At 44.4% G+C, this 25467-nt stretch overlaps 1 protein-coding gene across 1 annotated transcript in view; it reads right to left on the reverse strand.

Moving 5' to 3' along the window:
• The window catches only part of srrm4 (serine/arginine repetitive matrix 4), a 50177-nt gene extending 36053 nt beyond the window's left edge, over positions 1-14124 (reverse strand). The window contains exon 1 of the mRNA XM_086169902.1: positions 13386-14124. Within this exon, the coding sequence (XP_086026028.1) occupies positions 13386-13531 (146 nt within the window). The 5' untranslated portion in view covers positions 13532-14124. The remainder of the gene's footprint in view (positions 1-13385) is intronic.
• Between the last annotated feature and the right edge of the window lie 11343 nt (positions 14125-25467).

A 25467-nucleotide genomic window follows, 5' to 3' on the forward strand; every position in this document is an offset into this window, starting at 1 on the left:
ATGATCCTGAATCAATATGATCCAAGAGTTTTTCTGATCCCTGATTGTTATGATCTTGGATTTTGTGATCCTGAATTTTGGAATCCTGAATTATTGTGATCCTGGAGTGTTGCGATATTGGATTTTTTTCAATCCCTGATTGTTATGATCTTGGATTTTGTGATCCTGGATTTTTCAATCCTGGATCTTTCTCATCCTGGACTGAAATGTTACTGGATTATTTGGTATATCATGAAAGAATATATAGCATTATATTATATTGAGTAATATTATGTTATATTTTATCTTGTACATGGACGGGAGAGACCCTTAAAGTCTGGTTTAGTGTGAGATTTATCCAAACATCTCGCATGTCATCTGTTAATCTGTTAGAAACAAGTCACGTCTTTTTTTTCTTTTTCTTGCAGAAGCTCAAAACAACCATCAACGGTTCCTGCCGCCTACAGGTGAAACCACCGCATCTTTCCGAGGCAACGGCGGCGAGAACGGCGTCAGGCCGGCTCTGACGGGACTGGCCTGTCAATCACGGCGCCGTCTCCAAGACGACCATCCCCCTCCCGCCACCCGCTAGCACGTTAGCGACTAATCTCCACGACAGGGCGGCTAACGATCGTACCGGAGGGGGTCGGCCGGTCAATTCAGGTGATGGATGCAAAGTCAACGCGAATCCGACATGATTGCCCCCCCCCCCCCGCACACACACACACACACACACATATGTGGATGTAGTCTACCAGCAGAGGAGGACTTCCTGCTTCCTGTCACCTGACTCCGGACGCCGATTGGACCGCGTTTACAGAGCAATCCCCGGATTATCCGTGGAAGGTTCCCACAGCGAGCTGCTTCGGGGGAGGAATCAAAAAGTCCAACTTCTATCGGGGTCTTAATAATTCAGCGGCCTTTCAGCAGAACTAGAAACTCATTTAGACGAGGACAAAAGGCGGCGGAGCGCCGGGCCGCTCCGATCAAAGACGAAGCGTTTAATCCGCCGCGTCGCTCCTCGTCAGATCCGTGGTTTTTCCCGCCACTCGCTCCTTAAACGGCGTTTCCCTCTCTCGGCGGCGACGCCGAGCGCCGAGACAAAGCCGCTCTCCCTCCGTTTCCTGCAAGGGCGCCGCCGAATTCATTTTAGATTGAATACCCCCCCGCCGCCACCCCAACACACACAAACGGAAAAAAAAAAAGTTTAATTACGGCGGCTATCGGAGACGCTTTCATGTTTTTTTTTCCACAGAGAGCGAGAGAGACGGTGATAACCGGCTCTTTTATCGACCCAGGACCGAAAATAAAACTTCTTCCCACTCATATCCAGAATTAAGAAAAAAAAAAAAAAACACCAAGCGGCGGATTAATCACATTTCCAATGATGAGGGGTGAGAATATTCCCCGATCGCCCCGATCACTTCTGGATAATTAGTGCACACACACACTGAACCGGCCAATCAGCTTCATCCGCCTGATCCTGGGATCGAACAATAACGCTGTAATAACTGTAATAATCCTGTTACAACACAAAGCCCAACTGGGTTATGACACCTTTATTATTTGCTTATGTATCTTATTTAATTTTAGATTTTTTTTTCATTTATTATTCATCCACCGTCGCGTTCTTTATCATTAAAACTTTTATCCGTTTTGCAGCCGGAGCGACATCTCGTCGCACGTCTTTCTTTTTTTATTTCAGAAAGACGTAAATAGATAAGTATGAAATTTATTGATCTATTATTCTCATAAACGGCTAAATATTTAATGGTTTTCCGCGCGAATGAGCTTCTGCTTTGTGTCTCCCACGTGTTTGTTCTAGACGACGGATCAGAGCAATTAAAATAGATCTAACGCCGTTTTAACGTTTCTGTAATTAGCTTATAGCATGTATGAAGGCTTCCCGAACAACACGTGAAAGTATAAATGTTAATTGCAGCGTCCTATTAAAATAAAATTAAAATGTGCAGATCTACAAATATCTCCCTGCTGCCTGAGTTTTATTTTTTCCTTTCACTCACAGAGAACTGGTTTGTTGTTATAATTACTGGTTTGTAAAACGTTCACTTGAAAAGTGACGATTTGTGTTCTTAGCGGCGAAGCGGCACGGATGCTAAGGGTTAGCAATATTGAGTTGAATTAGAACGTTGTGTTTACGTTTTTAGTCAAGCGTCGTTATCATTTTCCTGATCATTCATAGTGACATCATCCTGTAATAATGATGTAATGACCTTTATAAACGGCTGAAAGTGGGTTGAATATTATTCATCGCTGTCACGCCCGTCTCCCCCCTCCGCAGTATGATGGCCGAGCGGCTCGCCGGCCCGGAATGGACTTAATTAATGGGAAGAAATGAGGCGTCGGCGAGGAGCGGGGGGGTGAACGGCGCGCCGGCGGGGTCTGGGCCGCTGACGCGGCGTGAAAGGAAGGAAAAAAAAGACGAAAAAGCGACAACCTTCTCTGATGACTTCTTGCAGGTCGGCGAAGACGGAACAGATGGTTGTCAAAATGAGAGATGGCAGCGGGGGGGGCAAGTCAAAAGCGTGAACTTTTTAATTAAATGGGAAATAAGTGAAGATCATTTAAGATCAGGTGCTTATATTTTGAAGGCTAAATAAGAAAATTGTAAGCTAATGTTCCAAAAAGGAAGGTTGATGCAGAAAGTCAAATTTCTTGAACCGCCCTTCACGCGCTTTGCTAGCGTAAACCGCAAAGCTAGCGAGAAGACGGCGCAAGGAAAGCAAGACGTTACCCAAGGCGCGACGGCGGCGCAGCTGACTCGCCCGCCACAAACCGGGGAAAGATGGGAAACCGACGGTCGCCATGGTCATTTACGACAACGTCGGCCACAGCCGGGGGTGGAAATGACACGTAAACATGAGCCAGCGGACGCTCGACCCGCTTTGCCCACCCGCCGCGCCATCACCTTGAGTTTGACCTTCACCTCCGGCTGCACGCCGAGTGGAGTCGGGGGACAAAATGCGCTCAGAGCCGAGAGGGAGGCGGTTCGCGCCCATCCTGCCATCAGGATTTCATCCCTGCCGGCACGAAGTCCCGGCGAAGGCAGTTGATGGCGCTAGCTCGCCGTGACGGATTACACCGGCGCGGTGAAACAGGGCTGCTGGAGTCTGACGCTGGCCGTTACATAAAAGAGACGCCGCCGGGTTTGTTTGCGCTGGCGTGCAGCCATGAGGCTCGCCGTCTCACCCGTCCGCCTGGATGTTTCGATTCAGAGACGACGGACAGCGAAGCCGCTCATCGGACTCCGTGCGAGGAGGAGCAGATGGAACCGCACCGACTGCCAGACTTTCAGGAACCCTTGCGCCGTGCTGTTACTTCAGCTGACAGCTAATGGCTAAGAGCTAGCAAGCTAGTTCTGCAAAGACGCAACACCCAGGAAACATCACCACAATTACTCGGGTGTAATAAAAAGAAAAAAAGGGGTATATTACGTGATAGGGATGAGTTGGATTGAATGTTAGCTGCTAATGCTAGCTGCTAATGCTAACATCAACATCACCCTGTCATTCACAGCTGAGGAGTGAATGAGAGGGTGAATCTTTGCACATCTCTACATTATTTGTGAATGAATGAGTGAATGCATGTCTCTCTTTGACATGTGAATGAGTGACTGAATGGTTGAGTATCCGTACAACATATGAACGAACGAACGGTTGCAGGACTCTATATGATGAATGAAATAGTAAATCGAATTAATCTCTATGATTTGTAAATGAGAGGGTGAATGGTTGCGCGTCTCCGAGTGATGTGTGAATGAGCGAGTGAACGGTTGTTTTCTCTTTGAAGTGTGAATGAGAGGATGAATGTTTGCATGATTCTATATGACATATGAAGGAAGGAGTGAATGGTGGTATGTCTCTATATAATGTTTGAATGAGAGGGTGAATGGATTTGTGTTTCGTTGTGACGCATGAATGAGAGGGTGAAACTTTGCATGTCTTGATTTGTGAATGACTGAGTGAATGGTTGTTAGTCCCTATGTGGAGTGAATGAGAGGGTGAAAGGCCGATTGCATCTATACGCCGTGTGAATGAGAGGCTGAATCTTTGCTTGATTCTATATGACATATGAATGAGTGAATAGTATGTCTTTATATGTTTGAATGAGAGGGTGAATGTTTGCACGTCTCGAAATGACGTGTGAATGGCTGCACGTGTGTGTGATTTGTGAATGAATGAGTGAATGGCTGCATGTCTATATAATGTTTGAATGAGAGGGTGAATGTTTGTATGATTCTATGTGACATATAAATGAGTGAGTTAATGGTAGTACGTCTCTATATAATGTTTGAATGAGAGGGTGAATTTTTGCATGTCTTTATAGGATTTGTGAATGAGTGAGTGAATGGCTGCATGTCTCTGAGGTGTGAATGAGAGGGTGAATGTTTGCAGGTCTCGAAATGACGTGTGAATGGCTGCACGTGTATGACTTGTGAATGAATGAGTGAATGGCTGCATGTCTATATAATGTTTGAATGAGAGGGTGAATTTTTGCATGTCTTTATATGATTTGTGAATGAGTGAGTGAATGGCTGCATGTCTCCAAGTGAGGCGTGAACGAGAGGTTGAATGTTTGCATGATTCTATATGACAAATGAACGAGCGAATAAATGGTAGTCTGCCTTTTTGTGTTTGAATGAGAGGGTGAACGGTTGCATTTCTCTATATGACGTGTGAATGAGCGAGTGAACGGTCGATCATCTCTAAAGATGGTCCCGCTGACCTCCCACATCAGCTTAAGAAATTAAAAAAATGGAAGAATTGAACCGCATTTTTCTGATAAACTGCTACCAAAGCAGCGCGACCCGTCACGCCCTGAGCCGTTCACGCTATCACCCCCCAAACCCCCACCAACGTCCCTTTATGCTAATGTTAGCCATTTCACATGAACGCCGCGGCGTCTTCCTGGAACGAGGCCGGGCGGAGGAGGGGTGAAGACGGAGGGGGCCGAGAGGCGGCAGCCAGCGAGCCTTGAAATGATTTAATTTAAGCCACTTTGATAAGTTTTCCCGTTTCAATAATGGGACAGCGGCGAGCACCCGAGGGGGTCCGCGGCAGAAAAGGGTCGGCGAATAAAACATTAATAAAATATAGAAATGGGACAAAACTGAGAATATGTGTGTGTGTGTGTGTGTACTTCCAAATAAGCTTTTATGTTTTTTTTTTTTCTTCTTTCTAGACGTTTCCAATCTGCTGACGGTCGAGGGGGCGGTCGAACATCTTTAATGAGAACCCAACGGGTTTGGGAGATTGTGCCTCCTCGTGGCAGATCGCCGTCCAGCGTGGCAATAACTGTGTGTGTGTGTGTGTGTGCGAATCTTATTAGGATTTTGAAAAAAAAAAACTTGGGTGTTCTGTGATTTAGAGGCTTTATTACACAGGTATATATGTTTATTACAGATCTGACGTGCCTTGCAGGAAATGAAAGTGGTGGGGATTAAAATTAGAAGCCGGCCGGGATACAGGGTTTGCTTTCCTCAGTTTTCTTTCTTCTAAAACTAGTTGGTTTCTGATTTTTTTGCTTTTCTTGAAGGTTTTCACTCCCATTTAATGTTTTTGGAGTTTTACGTCTGGGCCTTCTGGGGTGGAACGGTGGGGGATGATGAAGATCCTGGAAATTCAAACATCCTACGGTCACATGTGAACCATGCTGAGGTGTTTTTTTATATTTTCTATGCACAAAATTGCACCCGTTAATGTTTACAACAGGGTAAGAATAGAGTTGGTCATCAGTTTGTTGTTTTTTTTTAACATCTTCAGATTATATGGTCAAAACAACTCAGATTAAATGCATCTAGAGCTGAAGACATCAATGTAAACAGTGGAGCGAAATCCAGTTTTTAATTATTTCTTTATAAATAAACTGTTTCTATTAGTTTACAAAAGTACCTATTGAAATGATAAAACCATTTAAAAAAAAGTTTTTGTTGTATTGTACAGGTAAATATGAATAACTGGACTCCATTTCTACATTTTTTTTTATTCTAGTCCCTTTAACTTTTTTTATTCTAATAACTTTCTGATCTGATTGTAACAGAGCAAATGGGATGTTGAAAAATATCAAGCAGCAATTTTTAGTAATGAATTTACAACAGCATTATACAAGAAATTAAATGGAAAAAGTAAATGTCATCTGAAATGTTTTATTTTTATTTTATTTATTCGGCACAATGCGGGCGTGTTGCGCTATCAACCTAATACATCTATTTGTCATAAATGTGCTCAGAATAAATAATCATATCAAGTAATAGGTAATGCTTCAAAGCTAAATCTTTTGACAGTCACGTATTTTCTTTAATGTAACGTGAGCAGAACCGGGTCGTGCACGCTGATCGCTCACCGTCTGGGCTTTTTATTATAATCCCGTTATGTCTGGAATTACAGTAATTCCTCCGTCATAAACAACAACTCTAACAAAATCCCTGCTTCTGCCATCAGCGCGAAAGATGAATGATTTTATATTTAACATTTAAAATCTTTGCACGGCTCTGGAGGCGTTTGTCGTTCAGCATTTTTACCATTTTATTTTGGCGGGTGCCTCGCCTCGGCTCACTTCCTGTCCCTCCTTCTGCACGGCTTTTTTCAGGTGTGCGTTAAATGTGTGTTGTTTAATTTAATTATAATTAATTTATTTATATTTATTTATTTATTTCATTTATTTATAATTAATTTATAATTTATTTATTTGATTTTTTTTTTGGGGGGGGGGGTTTGTTTTACGTTTTTGTCAGGATTAAAAAAATAAAACTGATAAAAAATATGTATATGTGTGTATAGTTGTGCTTGTATCTTGTTTTTCTAGCTAGCAGTTATTTTTATTCACTTATTTATTGTATTTTGACACCGTGGCCTGTTAGTAATTCAAACATTTGGGCCGATGTGATTGGACGACAGCAGGTGCACTTGTGACACGAGGTTATTTTCTTTTCCGGGCCACGTGTGGGGGGTCAGGAAGGTTACTCGGGTGTCCTTGCTTGACCTTCAGGGCCGGGAACCGGCGGCGAATACCTTTACGTTGTCGGACTTTGCAGAAAAAGCGCCTCCGCACTTCCTTCCCCAGGTGGACCGCAAAGCTTGGACAGACGCCCCCCTCACACACACTCCAGGTTCGGCTTCACTGCGGCTTTTCAAATCACGTTCCGGGGGAACGGGTTAACCCTCGGCTCTCCTCTTTCATCTTTGAAAATGCTGCTTCTGCTGCTCAGCTCAGGAGGACTTATCCCCCCCCCTCTCCCCCCACAAATGGCTCAGTAAGTCATCATATATACTGTACGTCCACGCCGCCGCTAAAGGGACGTCTGCAGCCGCAGAGATTTCTTCATTCGCTTATATGATGATGTTTCGAAAGACGATGAAAGACCGCGGAAGAGGCTTTTTGGAAAAATTTGCATCGTCTCGGGTGTCGAGCTGAAGCACGGTTGTAGCAGAATCAGGTACGCGGGGTTCCAGGAAGAGCCTTGGATTCAAGCTACCCGCTGGCGCCGGATGTAAGGAATGACTGGGAAGCCAGAATCGGGTAGAAGTTGGCAGAACCCCAGCCGGGTTGAGGCTTGAGTCCGCTTTAGCTTGGACAGCGATGAGATTGAATCATATTCACGACTTTGGTTAAAACACCGGGATGTTGTTTTACAGATGCTTCGAACTCGGAAGTGAATAACTTCCCCCTTGGAATGTTGAACGTGGTGAACTGACCGACGACCCCGATGCTTTTTCTTATATAATTTGCCGGGGTTACCGACTAATATAACCCAGATTGACCAAACTGGCCGAGAATAAATAAAAAAACCTCAAAAATCCTAATTATTTTGTGCTGTAGTTCCATAATGAGCTATCTGCTAACGTAGCAACTGTTGCTCCTCGATGAAATAATAAATAATCCTAATTATTTTGTACTAAAAGTTTGCCATCCTGCTCTTAACCTCATGTCTTGCAGGATGCGTGGCCAACAACTATGGCTACGTAAAGCATGCATGGGAAATACGAGGGCCGTGATCAATGACAACATTGAAAGCGGACATACATGTTTAGGTGCGTAGCGTTAGCATATCTGTTTGCGTATACAATGTTAGCATAGATAAGCCTGAGAAAGCTAAGTTCCTTTATCTCACGACCACAGAAACTTCGTAAAAACAGTCAGAAGTGAATTCCGACTGTTCCGTGATGAGCTATCTGCTAACGTAGCAACTGCTGCCCCTTGATGAAATAATAAATAATCCAAATTATTTTGCGCTAAATGTTTTCCCCCCTGCTTTAACCTCATGTCTTGCCTGATGTGTAGTCAGAACAGCAAACGGAGCAGCACCACCAGAGGTTGAAGGGGCAGTGTTGTACGGTACGTTCACGTGCTACTAGCGAGAGATGCTCTTTCTGTTGTCTGAAACTTGGAAGTGAACAATACGCTGGACACACTCTAGTGGACACACTGCTCAACAACTATGGCAACGTAAAGTTTGCATGGGAAGTACGAAGGCAGTGATCTTTGACGACATTTAAAACAGACACACATGTTTAGGTAGGTAACGTTAGCATACCTGTTTACAGATACAATGTTAGCATAGATGAGCCTGTGTACACTAAGCTCCTTCATCTCACAGCCACAGAAACTGTAGCTTTGTAAGAACTGTCAGAAATGATTTTGCGCTAAATGCTAAATGCTCTTAACCTTGATGCGTAGCCAGTGTTGTACAGTATGCTCAAATGCTACGAGCGAAAGGAACGGAGAAGAAGTCGTTCTCCGTCCACATGTGTTTAACAGACGGCTGCCGTCAACTGCGCTACCTCTTTCTGTGGTCTGAAACTTGGAAGTCAACTCTGCACTGTCCTCTAGTGGACACACTCATGAACTAAGGATACGTAAGGGGCGCATGGGAAGTGCAAGAGCCGTGATCAATGACAACATATAAAACGGACATACATGTTAAGGTACGTAACGTTAGCAAACCTGTTTGCGTACAGAATGTTAGCATAGATGAGCTTGAGAATGAAAAGCTCCTCCAGTTCGTGGAGGACACGCGTTTTAAGGGCCGTCATGCTTGTTTCTTTCACAACGTGACGAACCTCGACCAGTAGCAGGATACATTTTGGGAGGTTAAAAGATTCCCGTTTCCTGAAACATGGCGCGCAAACAGCGCCGACGGCCTTTAGCCTCCAGGAGGTCATGAAAGTCGGTAAGGTGTTGTTCTGCTGCCGTGCGCCTTCATTGGGTTCAGATTAACCCGCGCTGGGATGGATATCCATGCTGCCAATTAAGCGACATGCTAAACGCCGGAGAAACATACACACACACACACACACACACACACGGGCTGCAGGCAACATCTGGTTGCAGCGGCTCGGCTAGCCTACGCTTTCCGCAGAGTTACCGCTCGCTGTGAAGATGCTTCAGCGGAGGGAGCAGGGAGATGCTGATTCGATGTGAGGAAGAGGAGGACACGGTGTGTGTCTGTGTGTGCATCTGTGTGTGTGTGTGTGTGTGTGTGTGTGTGTGTGTGTGTGGTGTGTGTGGGGGTGAATCATGGCAGACAAAACCCCCTCATCCATCACTAAATCATGGCTGTCATTGTCGGGGGGTGGATGGGGGTCTTGGCTGGAGGTTGCGCTGTGTGTGAGAGTTCATTATTAGACTCCCTCTGCTTTGTTTTCGTGTGTGTGTGTGTGTGTGTGTGCGTGTGTGTGCGTGTGTGTGTGTGTGTTAAAAGCCGAGAATTCCGCGGGACCACAGGGGGAGCTGCATGAAAAGATGGAGAAAAGAAAAGAAAAAGAAAGGAAAAAAAAAAAAGTAAGATCCCGAGCAGCGAGAAAAATCATCCCGATTTCAAAAAGAAAGCTTTATTTTAACAAAAGAATAAATATCTCCTCCTGGCGTTCTGCAGCGCCGCGCCGGAGTCTGGAAGGATTCCATCACTATCTGAAGGAAACAGCTCCTCGTTGGAATCCCACCGCTTCCAAGAACAATACTCAAAAATATATATATATACATGTGTGTGAACATATATAAACACATATACAGCGGCCCCTTACTCTACGAATTTAATGTGTTTCAATTGTGTCCATATGTTGATTTTTTTTTGCGTATCTTAAATTCATTTTCCCCATGTAAAATCACAGAAAATTATTTTACTATATGTATATCCTTATTTCGTGAGTTTTTCACAAAATAAAGAGATAGAAAAAATATAATATAAATATAGAAAAACCAATAAACGCTGTTATCTCCTTTCTGGGTTCATCACTTGCTTTCTTTGGGACTTTGGTGATTATTGTAAAAAAATACACAAAATAAGGACAAATAAATAAAACGGTGCCACACAGGAGATCGGACGAAGTGGCCGAAGGACGCCGGGAGCCGCGAGGCGTTCAGAAGACGCCATTTCGGAAGATGCGGCGGCGTCATGAGGCGTATTTGAGATGCGGGAGCTCGCTAGACGCGTACGGCGCCAGTATCTAATTCCGATTTTCTCGCTCTCGTATTCGTATCATGAAATTATTTTCGTATTTCAAGGATAAAATTTGCTGGAATCGTGCTTTGCGTTTTAAAAAAAATTCATATACAAAGTGATTTGTATCTTGTTTATGTTTGTTTTTATCTGTGATCAGGAATAAGAGTGAGGTTTCAAATCGGTATGAAAAGATAATAAGAAATAGAATAAACGGGTGATAAATGGGATTTGCCATGTGGGTATCGATTGTGGCATTATTTTTATTTTAACATTTATTCACTGGGAAGGGATCGGAATCCGGATATTTATTAATCATGTCGACTGATTGAATTCCGATCACAATTCATCAATCGCTTCCGTCCATGCGTTCAATAAGAAGCCAATAAATACATTGATAACCATCCATTCACGGTGCGTCCGCCTCCTTTCAACACTCCCGCCGGGGGTGTCAATGTACAAGCCCCCTCGGACCCTTCCCCTCTTCCTCATTAAACCAGCATCTGCTCCAGTTAGCGCCAAACACACACACACACACACACACACACACACACACACACACACACACATCCTCCCTTGCCATTCACTCTCATGCCTGCCATCTGCCACAGCTTTGGACGAGACCCCGCTGACACGACAGCAACACACATACACACACACACACACACACACACACACACACACACGTGGACTCATAGGATCAATTCAACCTCCTTTCTGGAAATCCTCTCCTGCACGGATGCACGTGAAGGCATCGGAGTCACAGGTTGCATTTTTAATGCCTCTTCCTTCCCTCCGCAACCCAACAGCTTGCAGGGTCATGATAGTTTGGATAGAAGCTTCCCACCCCCCCCTACTCAGAGCGATGAGAGAAATGGCCTCCTCCTCCTCCTTTTCCTCGGCGAGGGGAGGGCGGGAAGCGAACAGCGGACTCTAATTACCCCTCCGTGGCTCTCGGGCCCCTCCAGCGCTTTGGATCGCAGGAGGAAAGGAGCGAGGACATCTCCAACAGGAGGAGGGAGAGAAAAAAAGAGACTCACGCTGATTGAACATGAAACATCTCCCCGTGGCTCTCCTTCTGTCTCCTCCATTCACTCCCTCTACGCCTCTTGTGCACGCACACACACACACACACACACACTGCCATTGTTCATCACCTCTCCGTTATCCAAATTGAATAATGATGTTCCCCCAGCGTGGGGGTTTGGGGAGGAGAGTCAAGGGGGGGTCACGTTATGTCCACATTCCCTGGGTGTTGTTTGGTTTTGTTTTTTAAGGCTCATTATTATGGATCATGATCACCCCTAAAAGTCCCTCTGCGTTCTGCACACACACACACACATACACACACACACACACTACTGTCTCCTTACGTTTACAGACACGGGTAGAGGAGGGTGGAGGGGCAAATTAGAGACGTCACATCTTCCTCTCTCTTTATCTCTTGGGGGGACGTCCGTTCTCTCCGGCCCCTGCCATGCGACCGTCATCGTCACTGTCACCCGGACAAGTGTGTGTGTGTGTGTGCGTGAACACACACACACTCGTGCAAAACCACTTAAGGAGAGGTTCGTCCCCGGAGACGCTAAAGCTGAAGAGACAGCTAACCCCAAACCTCCACCCGCTCCACTCGAGTTCCCCGCCATCTCCAAAGGGATGCTCACTTCCTGTCATCCAGCCACATGTCTCTCTCCCGTGGGATCATTTGCGGCGAAAGCTGCCCCGAAGGTAGGCGTCGGGGGGGTCGGGGCCCGTCCGGATCGCGTCGGACCCCCTCCGACCCCGTCCCCGCCCCCGCCGAGACTTCACGGAGGCCGCTAGAGACACATTATCCGGTTCGGTGTGTCTTTCCCGTCGCCGATGTTGGATCAAATGGCCCGTGCTAATCCTCATTAGCATAGCTAATTTCACATTAAGCGGGAGTTGATAGAGACTGACGGAAAAAAAAAATTCAAAAAGGTCGCGCGAGCAGGAAGTGAAGTCGGCCCGTGAAGATGTTAAAAAAATAAATAAATAAATAAAATAATAATAAAATACATATAAATATATATGTATATATATAAGGCTTGCTGAGGCTGCGCTCTTGTGGCTAACCGCAGAGCGGAGATGGTTAAGAGTTATGGCGTTAGCACGAGCGAACCATTTTGGGCAGCGGAGTTTGACACCCAAAGAGGAATTATTGTTACACAAGTTAGCATCAGCGAGAAGAAAACGTTTCAAGCATATTGGGAGAGTGCTAAATGTGAGCAAAGTAAATAATCAACAAAAACAATCAAAACAAAGCCAGATTAATTAACTTAAAACACTCAATCTGAGAATTGCATTATTGCATTTTCTATAATATTTTTTGCCCATCACAGGTTAGCATGCCGCTAACCACAGGCGCCTGATAACACACACTGCTACCACCAGGCGCTCCAGTTTAGGGGAAGCTAAGCTAAGATAAGATCAAACTTTATTGATCCCCATCAGGTGTAATTCCATTTTGGTCGTCCCTCTGGGGGGGGGGGGGGGGCGCTCTTGAATCAAAACAAACATAGTGGTGATGGCGATTTACATAACGCACCTGTTAGTAGCCGCGTTACCGCCGGTAATTTCTTTAAGGTCATTGCATTCATCGAAGCAAGGCGACAATTATCTACGAGAGAATGCGGACTGCGTGCTCAGCAGCGCCCCCTGTGGCCACCGCTGGTACTGCACCGCCCTCTCACCATAGGAATGTAATACACTGCGTTCTCATCACTTCCTGGATTTAAGAAACAACAAACGACACATGCAAAAACAAAGGAGCCCCACCTCCCTCCAATCCAAGCGGTAATTACTAATCCGGGACATTCCAGGATTAAGTTGGCGTCATGGGAATTCAAACACACACCAAAATACGCACAACTGTTGACCGCGTGGCGGTTGTGTTTACGCGCTGGGAAAAGAAGAGGTGCGGACTCACTCGTTCATCCTCCGGCGTGCGGTGATGCTGGCCACGATCACGCTCCCGGGTCGCGGGGTGGCCACGGCCTGGAAAGTGCCCTTCCAGAACTTCTCGAAGAGCTGTTTCCGCTGGAGGGCGGCGTCCCGGGGGCCGCCCGGCTGCATGGCTGCGCCCCGGCGGGAGGAAGAGCCGAGGCGCGCCTCCTCACGGGAGCTGTCCAAGTACTGAAGCGCGTCGGGCGGAACGGACGCTCCACCTTCTTCTCCACCTCCTGCGGCGGGTCAACGTGTCGGCCCGCTCCTCCTTCTCCTCGGCGACGCACAAAAGCTTCCCCCCTCCAACTGGAGGCCGGTTATTGTTCTCCCAGATGAGAGGTGGGTGTCTGGAGGGAAGGGAGGGGGTTCTTCTCTCTCCGCCGCGTCACATCTGCTGCTTCTTTTTGTTTCCCCCTCTCTCAGACGGGACTCCGGGGCGGTTGGGGTGAAAGGGGCAGGGGCGGGGGGGGGTCACAGTTCTGGAGCGCTTCCCTCCACCTTCACCTCCAGAGGCTGGCAGCTTCTCCTCACTCGCTCCGTGGACGGAGCGCGCTTTCCTGCTGGAAGTGACAGAGTGGGTTTTTCTCTTTTTTTGGCGTGGAGCCGCCGGCGAGTTCCTCCGCTGAAAAACACAACCTCCCTCCTCCCAGCCTGAGGAACCCCGTTCGGCGATGTGGAGGCAGGTGTCTCGGCTGGCGAGTGTGTGTGTGTGTGTGTGTGTGTGTGTGCGTGGGAGAGGAGGAGTGAGGAGCGCGGCGGCGCGCAGCCTCTTTTTGTGTCCTTCCGTCACTGACGTCAGAGGAGGGGGCGGCGCCGAGGAAAAAGGGGGGAAACACCCTCTTTCATCCCCCCTCTCTCTCTTATCAATGAGTGATGCCTCCTGTCAATCAATCAATCAATCAATCAATCAATCGATTTATCAGTTTCAGAATTTCACAAAAATTGCTGAAATTGATGTGCATTTTTTTTTTTTGCTTATTACCCAAAACATTTTTAATTGCCATTATTTCCAGATATGGATTATCAACAGACTTTTGATAAAGCCACTGACCAATCAGAAGCATGGGATATTCTGTGTTTTTTGTTTTCCCGGGAGAAGGAAGTGTTGGGGGGGGGCTGGGGGGTGACAAAAACAATAAATACACACATTGTGTGTGTAGTCAGGCAGCGCGTTTTCTTCTCTTTTACACACACACACACACACACACACACATACAGACACACACCCTCTCCATCAGTGTCTTGGAGAATAGGAGACCCACATCAGCATAACAAAGAGTTCGAGGACCAGCCTGAGCATGTGGGTGACACAACCCACCCCCCACCACCACTACTAACACACACACACACACACACTCTTACACACAGCTTCTCACTCTGCCACCGGGCGCCTCCTCCTCTCCACTCCGCTCTGCACCGACATGACATACAACACAGAGCAACAGCCAACTGCATATCATCTGCTGTTTGCATCTGCTGCTGCTGAGCGTGGAACGCTGCCGGGGGGAGTTGATGCTACGCGGGATAAACTTTTGGGAGGGTGGTGTGCAGCCTGTGACACCGAACAACAAGAAAATGTAGTTTCACTTTCATTTCTTTTGAAAACACACACACGTTGACAAGATGACGGCTACTACGACTGTCCTTGCTGTAATATGCTGTTTAATGTGTGTGTGTGTGTGTGTGTGTGTGTGTGTGTCAGCTGAACCCACTTGTGAAAAGGTTTAGCCAAATTTTTTTTACTGCATAACAACCCCTACTTATACATGAAATTACCAAATGTAATCATATACATGTTCTTGTAAATACACATGTACATACGTTACATATATATTTAGAATTTTAAAATATTTTTCTATATTTATATATATATATTATTTTTTACATACCTTTAACTTTATTTGTATTTATTTATTTTGATCTTTACTGTTCTTTTGGTTTTATTTTTACAATTCGCTATTTTTATACTTTATTTTTGTTCTATTTTGATTCTTCCTCACTGGGGGATCAATAAAATATCCCAATTCTGATGACCAGATTTTCATTTCAATTCTACCAGGTGACCCGCCAAGAACCGCCCTTCGTTGGTTCCAGCGCCGGCCCTTTAAATTCCCCCGTGCCTCGGCGTCACCTACTCCTAAAGACCGATTAACGGCGAAGATCACGTTGGATGGCGCTCTCCTGACGCGCCTGGACAAGGCGAGGTGTTTGAGAGTCACTGGCGTGAGGGAGAATTAATCCCTCTCCCTCGCTGATAGGTATGCACAAAGACGAGGCGTCGCTCGGGGCAACAGCGCAGGCGTCCGCTGATAACAGGAAACGGGACGACGACGGCGGGCAAGCGACGATAAGTGGCCGCCGCGTCAGCGGGGGTAACGGGAGCGAGGCCGGAGGGCGGCGACCGGCGGAAACGGTTTGATTCGTGGCCACGAGGAGCGGCGGAGGTGATGTCGGCAAATTTTTCTGCAGCTCATCAAACATCCGCTGAGTTGTCAGAGGAAGTTCGCCATTGAAGGTGTGAACGGTTGCCGGCACCGATTCGCAGGTTTGGGCCAATCAGAATCCACCGGACGGGGATTTTCTCTGTCCGTATGCCAGGACGGAGCATCTTCAGCTCTACCGTAGCGGCGGATTTAAGCGGGACGCATCAGCAAAAATCGAGACGTCCAACCATTCACAGGCTTGCTGTGGGAGAACCCAGGAGAACCCAGGCAGGAGAACATGAGGAGAACAAGATTTGACAAGAATGAACCATGAAGGACTGAGAACCCGGATGGAAGCCGGAGGAACAGCGGTTTGGAAACTACAATCTGCTTACTAGTTTGGAGAGTTCTAACAACTGGTTTTGGACTGCGGGGCGGAGGTTGGAGAACACATGGAAACCTGGAGGTTTGGAAGCTGGAACCTTCTTACAGAAGGACAAGAAGGCTGAGAACCTGGAGAGAAACCAGGCAGGAACATGGAAACTCCAGATAGAAAGAGCCAAAGATGTCCAACAGGTGACCTTCTAGCTGTAAACCCTTCCACCTGGTACTTCCATCGAGATCCAAATCTCAAACTGGTGAGTACAGGAAGTCCTCTGCCGACTGTCTTACGCGGTTACATCACCATCTTCCATAAACGCATTCAGAGAGTCTTGTTCCATCATTCCGACGTAAGAAAATGTTTGGCGCGAGGAGACGGAGCTACGCGAGAAAGACGACCTTGTTTCCATTTGTCTTTTGTACTTCGGTTGCTCATTTTGCCCTCCATGACGGCTACCAGGCATACACTCTTTTCACGCTGGTGCGTGAAAGAAAAGCCATCACCATGGAAGTGTAATTGGATAGAATAAAACGCTCAGAAAAGGGCGAAATACCGACAAATATCAGCTTGTGTCTCGACTGAAGTCCAACGACTACAGATCGTACCCTCGACCTGGTATGCCTCTCCAGGCTGGTAGGTGAATTGTCTGTCTACAAGGCTTACTTTTCTGGTTTTACTGGAGCTACTGCAACTCCCTCCTTGCCGGCGCCCCAGCGGAGACCATCAGGCCTCTGGGGCTTATTCAAAAAGCGGCAGCCCGCCTGGTGTTCAACCGTCCCAAACCCACACAACTCCCCTTCTTATGTCCCTTCACTGGCTCCAGGTAGCCGCCCACATCAAGTTAAAGTCCCTGGTGCTCGTCTAGCGGACAGTGAACAACCCCGTCTTATCTCCAGGTTATGGTCAAGCCACATGTCCCTAACCGTCCCCTCCCATCTGCCACCTCTTGGCGACTCCTCACCTCATCACTCAGAGCCCCCGGATGCCGATCGAACCGGTCTCGGCTCTTCTCGGTCTTGGCTCTACAGTGGTGGAACGAACTCCTGAAAAAAGGTCAGAGCAGCAAGGTCGCTGCCTATCTTTCGCCGTGAGCTGAAAACATACCGTAATTTCCGGACTATTGAGCGCACTTCAATATAAGCCGCACTGGCAAGCTGATCGCTAGCTCTGGCTTCCTCCTGCGCACTACAACCGTCAAAGTCGTCTTCTTCAGTGTCGGAGTTTAATGGACTCAGACTTTCCCGGTCATTTCATCGGTCCGATGTGACGAGGATAAACGTTTTAGCGGCATGAAGCTCGTTAGCGTCCCCCATCCAAAAAAGTCCATATATTAGCCGCATCGTTGTCTACGTGAAAAAAGTCACTTTCCTCCTTTTGCAGATGCGCGCTGAGGTGGAATCAAACTATCAAAGAACACCGACAAAGTATCTCGGGAGTGGTGGTGTTGGTGTTAGCTAAGAGTTTAGCCAACGCCTCTGCCGCTTCCGCTCACTCCAGCGGGTCTGATCTCGGCCCCGTGTCACAAAAACCAAAAGACTCTTGAGCTAAAACTCCATCTGGGTGTGAGGCGTCGCGGTGAACGCTCAACTTCTGCGCCGAACGTCAAGGAAGAAGGGGTTTCGTTGTCATTTTGGGCCTCTGCGACGAAACAAGAGGTGCGGATGCTAACCAACGCGCCAAACACTAGCGATGTTGCCGTCGGGAACTTCAGCAAACACGTAAAATGGCAGGATTTGTGGGTTTTTACGGTGAAACCGACCTGTTTTTGTCGGGTGGGCCGCCGCTACATCGGTAACCCGCCCCCTTAGCTTCTCCTCACAGTTCACAAAGACTCAGAGTGGATGACGAAGAGGAGAAACAACAGCGAAAAAGCTGTATTTTGTTTCTTATCATAAATTCGAAGTCCGGAGACAAAACCAGAATGCAGCTCTTGGATGGTTGTCAAGTGGCTCCCTGGCGATTATCTAACTCCGCAGGCGGAGGGACAACCAGGCGGGAGGCCTCTTCAGGTGGCACTTTTCAAAAAAAGGTTGAAAACAAAATCCCGAGCCGCGGCCGCCGGCGAAGACGCGAGCCCTTCGGCCGGTCCGATCAGCTTCCAGGAATCCGCTCATTAGCATGTAAACCCCAGATTCTCGGGGCCTGGGCTCGGGCTGCTCGCGCCCGATAAGACATTTCATTTTCAGTCGGAGTCATTTCACAACGACTTGTGCGAAAATTGGATTTTGATCAACCCCCCCACGCAAACACACACTCTTGACACACACATAGACAAAGGCACGCCTTGAATTTGAAGACGGTTGTCAGTTTAAACTCTTCTGCTTCCCACCAGAAAAGACAAATGACGCAGCCGACGTTTTCAAGAAATGGCCTCCAGTTTTCGGAAAACAAAAAAGAAAAAGGATAATTCGCGGCGCGTGAAGAGCGATAAGGTCGGCGTTTGTCGCCGGAGACGAGCAGAGGATGAAGATGTCTTAGTATGCTGAAGAACGGTGACAAAGATTAGGAGCCTCTTGAACATCAGCTTTTAAAAGCTTATTCTGATTGGCTGGAAAGATTTTTTTTTTTTTTTTTCAGTTATCCAGTTTTTGGACGTCATATCATGTGACGGCCGGAACGCAAAAAAAAAAGAGTAACAGCCATTTTTCTGATTCATTCGGGGCAAGTTTGTGCAAATGTTTATAGCAAGCGTTGCACGTTAATGCTAATTTCTGCTTTTTTTTTACCCCTCTTTTGCTCAGTCTTATATAACATGCTATTTCTTAGATGGGTTAAGTAACCGATGGATTAATATCCTGTTTTAAATGTAAGAACTGTGGCATAAATAGTATCTTTATCATGAGATAAGATAAACTTTATTGATCCTCACAGGGGAAATTCTTTTGTCACAGCAGCCTAACAGTTATAGTGTCAATAAATATGATTATTAATTATAAATATAAATAGAGACAATTAGAAAATAGCAAAAGATATCCAAAAATAAATAAATAAAAACAACAGAGAAAACAGCAACAACATCATAACAAGAATAAGAATGGCCAACAGGATGGAAAAATAGACAACAAAATTGAAACGACAACATAAACAGTGACGATAGCAATAATAAAAATAAAAAAAATCAACAGAAATAAGCAGGATGCGAATGGATGCAAAGGATCATCATCAAGTTGAATTTTAAATTTAAAACCATATTCTTCCAGCTCTGGTTTAGCGGTGGGATCGCTTCCCATCCCAGGCGGAAATGAGATAGATATAAATCTGTCAATATCCGGGACAAATCGATGCACGTCATTGATTTCCAAGCGGGGAAAAAAAAACCCTTGAAGGACTTGAGAGTCCTCTTTGGATGCTTCAGGAGAGCGAGGAGCGCGAGGATGAAAATTCTAAAACGAAAAGGGCTACAATGGCCGGTTTGAGGAAATGAATCGTCTTGAAAAGTCCGTCCGAATCCTGGTTCACCTTTAATTTATACGAACATTCGGAGGTTAGAGGACGGGCAGTTTTTGGACGCCGTACATCTGCAGGGTGAAACTTTTCTGCTGCGCTGTGAGAACCCTTGCTTCATTATTCACCTCTCTGTGCTGCAGGCAAGGCAGTGGATTGTTTTGTTTTTGTCTTAGAAGAAGAAAAAAAAACAATAACAACAAGAGAACACTATTGTGTACTTTCTTTGTTATTACACACTTCTAGTCATTCTGCTTTACTGGATGAAAAGGGTTAAATTTATGCCCGGGGCATAGGTGGTCTTGAATTTGCATATTTGATGGAGAAACCGGCAGTTGCGTGTGTGTGTGTGTGTTTCATCAGCCAGCACACACTCACACACACTTATTCACGCATTGCCTCTAACAGCCAGGCATTTACATAAGTGGGGGAAACCAAACAAACCTGCCGAAAAACACTCAGAGGGAGTTTTAATTAATGGGAATTAGCTGCAAATTAATAATTCCAGTGCTGAAGTTCATTTAATTGCCTTGGTTACAAAACTTGTCAGTTGGGGGGGAAGAGAAAACATCCCGCAGCCAAACACTGGCTTTTTTCTGCATGGAATAAAAAAAAATGACAAAATTAAAAATGAAAAAAAGATTTAAACGTTCCAGGTGGAATTTAAAAAAAGGACAAAGATAAAAAAATGAAAAAAAAAAAAAAAAAAAAAAAATCCAGGTAGAATTAAAAAAAATGACAAAAAGAAAAAAAAAATGAAAAAAACTAAAGATTCCAGCCTGAATTAAAAAAAAAATGACAAAAATAAAATAAAATAAAATAAAATAAAATAAAATAAAATAAAATAAAATAAAATAAAATAAAATGTAAAAACCCAGGTTCTCGTCATTTTGGGGTGCTATTGTGGTAGTGGTGCAGGTTGCAGACAGGGGTGAGGGCACACGCCGCATTTCACAAAATACATGTAACAAAGCCCATTTTGACAAATGACAAAAAGAAAAAATGAAAAAAAAGTAAAAATTCCAGCCGGAATTCAAAAAAATGACCAAAAAAAAAAAAAAAAAAAAGTAAAAATCCAGGTTCTCGTCATTTTGGGGTGCTATTGTGGTAGTGGTGCAGGTTGCAGACAGGGGTGAGGGCGCACACGGCATTTCACAAAATACATGTAACAAAGCCCAATTTAAAAAAAAACAAAAACAAACACCTGCCGTTGCCAGCTGAAGACAAAGAAGGCTTTTTCTAACCAAAAACAACATACCATATTTTAAATAAATTTCCAATTAAATGCATTTGAACCCCCCCAGCGTGATGTCCACTGCACTATGTGTTGGTGGTAAAATATAAATAAATTAAAAAATGAAGAAAAACAAACATTTCAGGAAGGTTTAAATCAGGGGTGTCAAACATAACCGTCCCGCAGGATAATTTGAAAGTGAAAAATGCATAAAAGACATGAATTTAATTTTTTTAATTAAATGCCATTCAAGAATTATCAGCTGTTTTGGTCAAAAAAGAAGACAATCCGCATCACTGAGACGGACCAAACAGCACAGACGGTATCAATGCACCACCTGCTGCGTATTACGATGTTGTTTCTACTCTGTTCTCTACCTCCCCGCTACTCCCTCATTAGCCAAAATGTTATCAAAACAGAGGAAAGTAGATAAAGAGTGTAGAATTTTCAAAGAAAAATTGACTATTTATTTACAGAGACGCAGGGGAAACCTTTGTGCCTGGTGTGTTTGCAACAGGTTTCGGTATTTAAGGGATGTAATATTCGGCCACACTACGAAACTCATCATAGCGAAAAATATGACATCTTGCAAGGAAAAACTGAGAAAAGATAAGATCGACAAATCGTCAGTGAAGCAGCGGTAAAACAAGCTACATAATTGCCAGCCAAAATATGCAATTTAATGTTAGTCAGTTGCTTCACGACAAAATAGTACTGTGGAATTCTACTGTTCGTGCAACGGCATACATTTTCAATATGTATTGTATGTTTCATGTATGACGTTTACACATTTACAGGACAGGTGAATACTTTCCTCCTTACACATTTAATAGCACCCTTTTTAGTTTGTAAAGCAGGGATTCAATTTAGATTTTATATGTGTAAATCAGGGGTATCAAACTCAAGGGGACCAGTAAAATCATTACCTAGAAGTAACACTAAGTCCAATTATTTCCTTTGTTTTAGTGTAAAGGAGGTAAACAGGTAAATGATAAAAATCTTTACGTCATGAACTGTTCCTCTAAAAAATACATGAAGAATTAATATTAAAAATGAATATTAAAAAAAGAATTGATGAAATTACACCCTAAAAATATTGTGGAGTTAAAAGAGAAAATCTTTTCTTTGTGGGAAAATTTGCCACTAGAATTTATAAGAAAATTGATTGGTATAATGTTTACAAGGCTATTCTGGTTATTAAATCAATCTTTTTAATTTTGCTGTTTTTTTTTGGCTATCGTTTCTGGGGTTTTTATAGAAATAAGAAAAGAAAAGAACATTTTAACAATGTCATGAGACCTTTTTGTTGGCAAAAATTCATTTTGTTTTTCAAATTTTGAAGCAAAAAATACATTGCAAAGTTACTTTTTAATTTGTCAATACCGATTACTTCTTAAAGTTTTGTGCCTTCTATAATCATTCGGATCAGTTGCGATGCATACGTTTGAATGATTAAAGTAAATTGCACGTTTGTCTAAGGGAATATGAGGTGTTTCATCAAATGTTTTGTAAAAGGATTGTTTATTAAATTTCAAGATTTTCCTAATGTTTTTGTACTTCTTTACACCGAAACAAAGGAAAGACATGATATTTTGGTTATTTATAGCGGATAATGCTATAATGCTATTTTAATGGTCCGGCCCACTTGACATCTACCGATGTGAAATGTGAGTTTGACACCTCTGCTTTAAACGTTCACGCCTTCGGATCGGGTTGCCAGATGTACGAAAACTAAGGCATTTTTACCGAAAACAAAGGCCAAAGTTTTCTGTACATGTCCAGTTTAGTACTTCTGAAACCCCCATGTTACGTCCTGAGCATGTGTTGACGACAAAATAGAAACTAAAAATGGTAAAAAGGAACGCCTGCGGACCAGGTTTCCAGAAAAAGCAGGCATTTTATAAACAAAAAAGGCTGTATTTCAATTAGAAATGTCCAATTGAATGCATTTTGAAATTCCCGCATGACATTTGAAACATCATGCGTTGACAGAGAAATGAAAATAAAATAAAAAATAAATGAAGTGACACGAGCTTTTGAGGCAGGTTTGAATGTTCATGCCTGTGGACGTAGAAAAAAAAGAAGGTATTTTTAGCAGAAACAAAAGTCTAATTTAATGTCTGAAACTTCTGTGTAATATTTGCAGCATCCAGTGTTGATGACAAAATAGAAATAAAATAAAAAGAAACATTTGAAGCAGGTTTTGGATGTTCACGCCTGCGGACAGGGTTGCCAGATGAAGGAAAAACAAGATATTTTCAACAAAACCTAAAGGTTTTATTTGATGTAAATGTCCAATTTAAGGTGTCTGAAACCTCCATGTGATGTTCGAACTATCCGGCGTTGACGACAAAAAAGAAATAAAAAAGGACAAAAAGGGACGTCTGCAGACCAGGTTGCCAGACGGTGGAAAAATAAGTTTTTTTTAACAAAAATAAAAGGCTATTTAATTAAAATGTCCAAGTTACTGTGCCCCAAAACCCGATGGAAAAATTATATCATTACACAACAGGGTGATTAAAAAGAAGAGGAATCACTACAACTTATATTATGCTCTTTTAATAACTATTAAGCGACCATCATACCAATATCTACTCACCATATCGCAGAATCAGCGGGAGGCCGGAGTTTTGTTTCTTGTTGATGGTCGCCGGGTCCTTCTGTCCGATTCACTCCGTCAGCTTGTTTTTTGTTGCTGCAGAAAAAATCACCTTACAGACGTACGATGTTTGACGGTCTCTTCCTGGCGAAGTTGTTTTTAGTTTCATGGCTCCATTAGCGATAAACCCGAAGTAGGATTCTTTGTGCACTTCTGAACGCAGCTCTCAGAACCTTCTGATTCACGCTTGCACACACAAAAAAAGGGTGGAAGTGGCAATTTTTTTCAAAAACTTGTGTCTAACCCTGTCCTGATGCCTCTTTCAGGAAGTTAAGTCTGAATAACAAGCTTGAGAGAAAACACTGAAGAGCGTGTGTCGCTCCACCATCAAGGTCAGCGTTTACATCTGAATCGAGACGCTACGTCCTCTATAGCCGCCCGTTATTGAGCCGCCTCGTGATTTTTTTAATCTTTTTTTTTTTTTTTTGTCCTTGCGTGGCTCGGAGGGATATTTGTCCCTACGTGTTCGGGTCGAGTTGTCCTTTCTGTTGCTAAGCACTTCTACAGGTTTGCACTTTCACGCTCGGCGCGCTCGTAAGAAAACAAAGCTCCTTCGGACGCGGCTGCTTTCCTTGGGGTTTTAAAAACAAATGGCCGCGGTTGGAATCCGTCCGATCTTTTGAGACAACGATAAAAACTAATGTGGGAAAAAAATGTGTTCGGCCCAGATAAAAATTGTCGGTCCCAGGTGAGCTCGAAAAACTGACCCGTCCAGGACTCTTGTTAAAAAGAAAAAGACAAAAATAAAAAATAATGAAAAAAAAAAATCCAGATTCTCGGCGGAAAACCAACCCATCCAGGACGCTTGTAAAAAAATAACAGAAATAAAAAATAATTATAAAAAAAAAAAAAAAACCTGGTCTCGTCGGAAAACCAACCAACACTTGCTGTTTTATTTTCGTGCTAGCCGACGCTCTGCTCACATTTATTGACAGACGAGGCCCGAGACAGCGAGAAATGGGGCCCAGCACAGCCATATTGGGTTGGTGTGTGTGTGTGTGTGTGTGTATGTGTTGGCTGAACACACACCAAAATCCAAAGTTCTAATACCGGCTGGCTAAAGAAAATGTTCCTCTTCTGCAGAGCGTGAGCCAATCCCGGCTCACGCTCTGCAAGGGGCGGGGCTTAACCTGTGGCCGGTTGCCTGTCAATCATGAGGCCGGAACCGGCCTGCAAGGAGGTATGATCGGGCGCGCAGGATAATTTGAAAGTGAAAAAAATGCAATAAAGACAAGGATTTAATTTTTTTAACTAAATGCAATTCAAGAATTTTCCGCTAGGGGTCGCACTATTTTGGTCCAAGTAGAAGACAATCCGCGTCACTGAGACGGACCAATCAGCAGAGGTTAGCAATGCGCCATCTGATGCTTGTTGTTTCTACCCTGTTCTCCTCCCAGCTACTCCCTCATTAGCCAAAATGTTATTAAAACAGAGAAAAGTAGATCAAGAGTGTAGAATTTTCAAAGAAAAATGGACTACATCCTATTTATTTACAGAGACGCACGGTAAACCTTTCTGCTTGGTGTGTTTCCAACAACTGTCAGTATTTAAGGAATATAATATTCGGCGCCACTACGAGACTCATCACAGAGAAAAATATGACAGCTTGAAAAGACAACTGAGAAGAGATAAGCTCGACGAATTGCTGCCGGGTCTGAGGAAACGGCGGTCCACTTTCACTTATAGCCGAGAAATCAGTGAAGCAGCGCTTAAAGCAAGCTGACTAATTGCTAGCGAAATAGCATTAGCATCAAAGCCGTATTCCGACGGTGACTTTCTTAAACGATGCACGATGAAGGTGGCTGAACTTGTATGTCCCGAGAAGAGACAAGCTTTTGCCGATATTAGCCTGACAGGGAATACTATAGCAGAGAGGATTTCGGACCTTAGACAGCCAATTGAAACAAAGAGTAAAGTCATTTA

This window comes from Fistularia commersonii, chromosome 22, assembly GCF_037954325.1.
Source record: "Fistularia commersonii isolate RoL2024-O1a breed Wild chromosome 22, RoL_Fcom_v1.0, whole genome shotgun sequence".
Classification (NCBI taxonomy): Eukaryota; Metazoa; Chordata; class Actinopteri; order Syngnathiformes; family Fistulariidae; genus Fistularia; species Fistularia commersonii.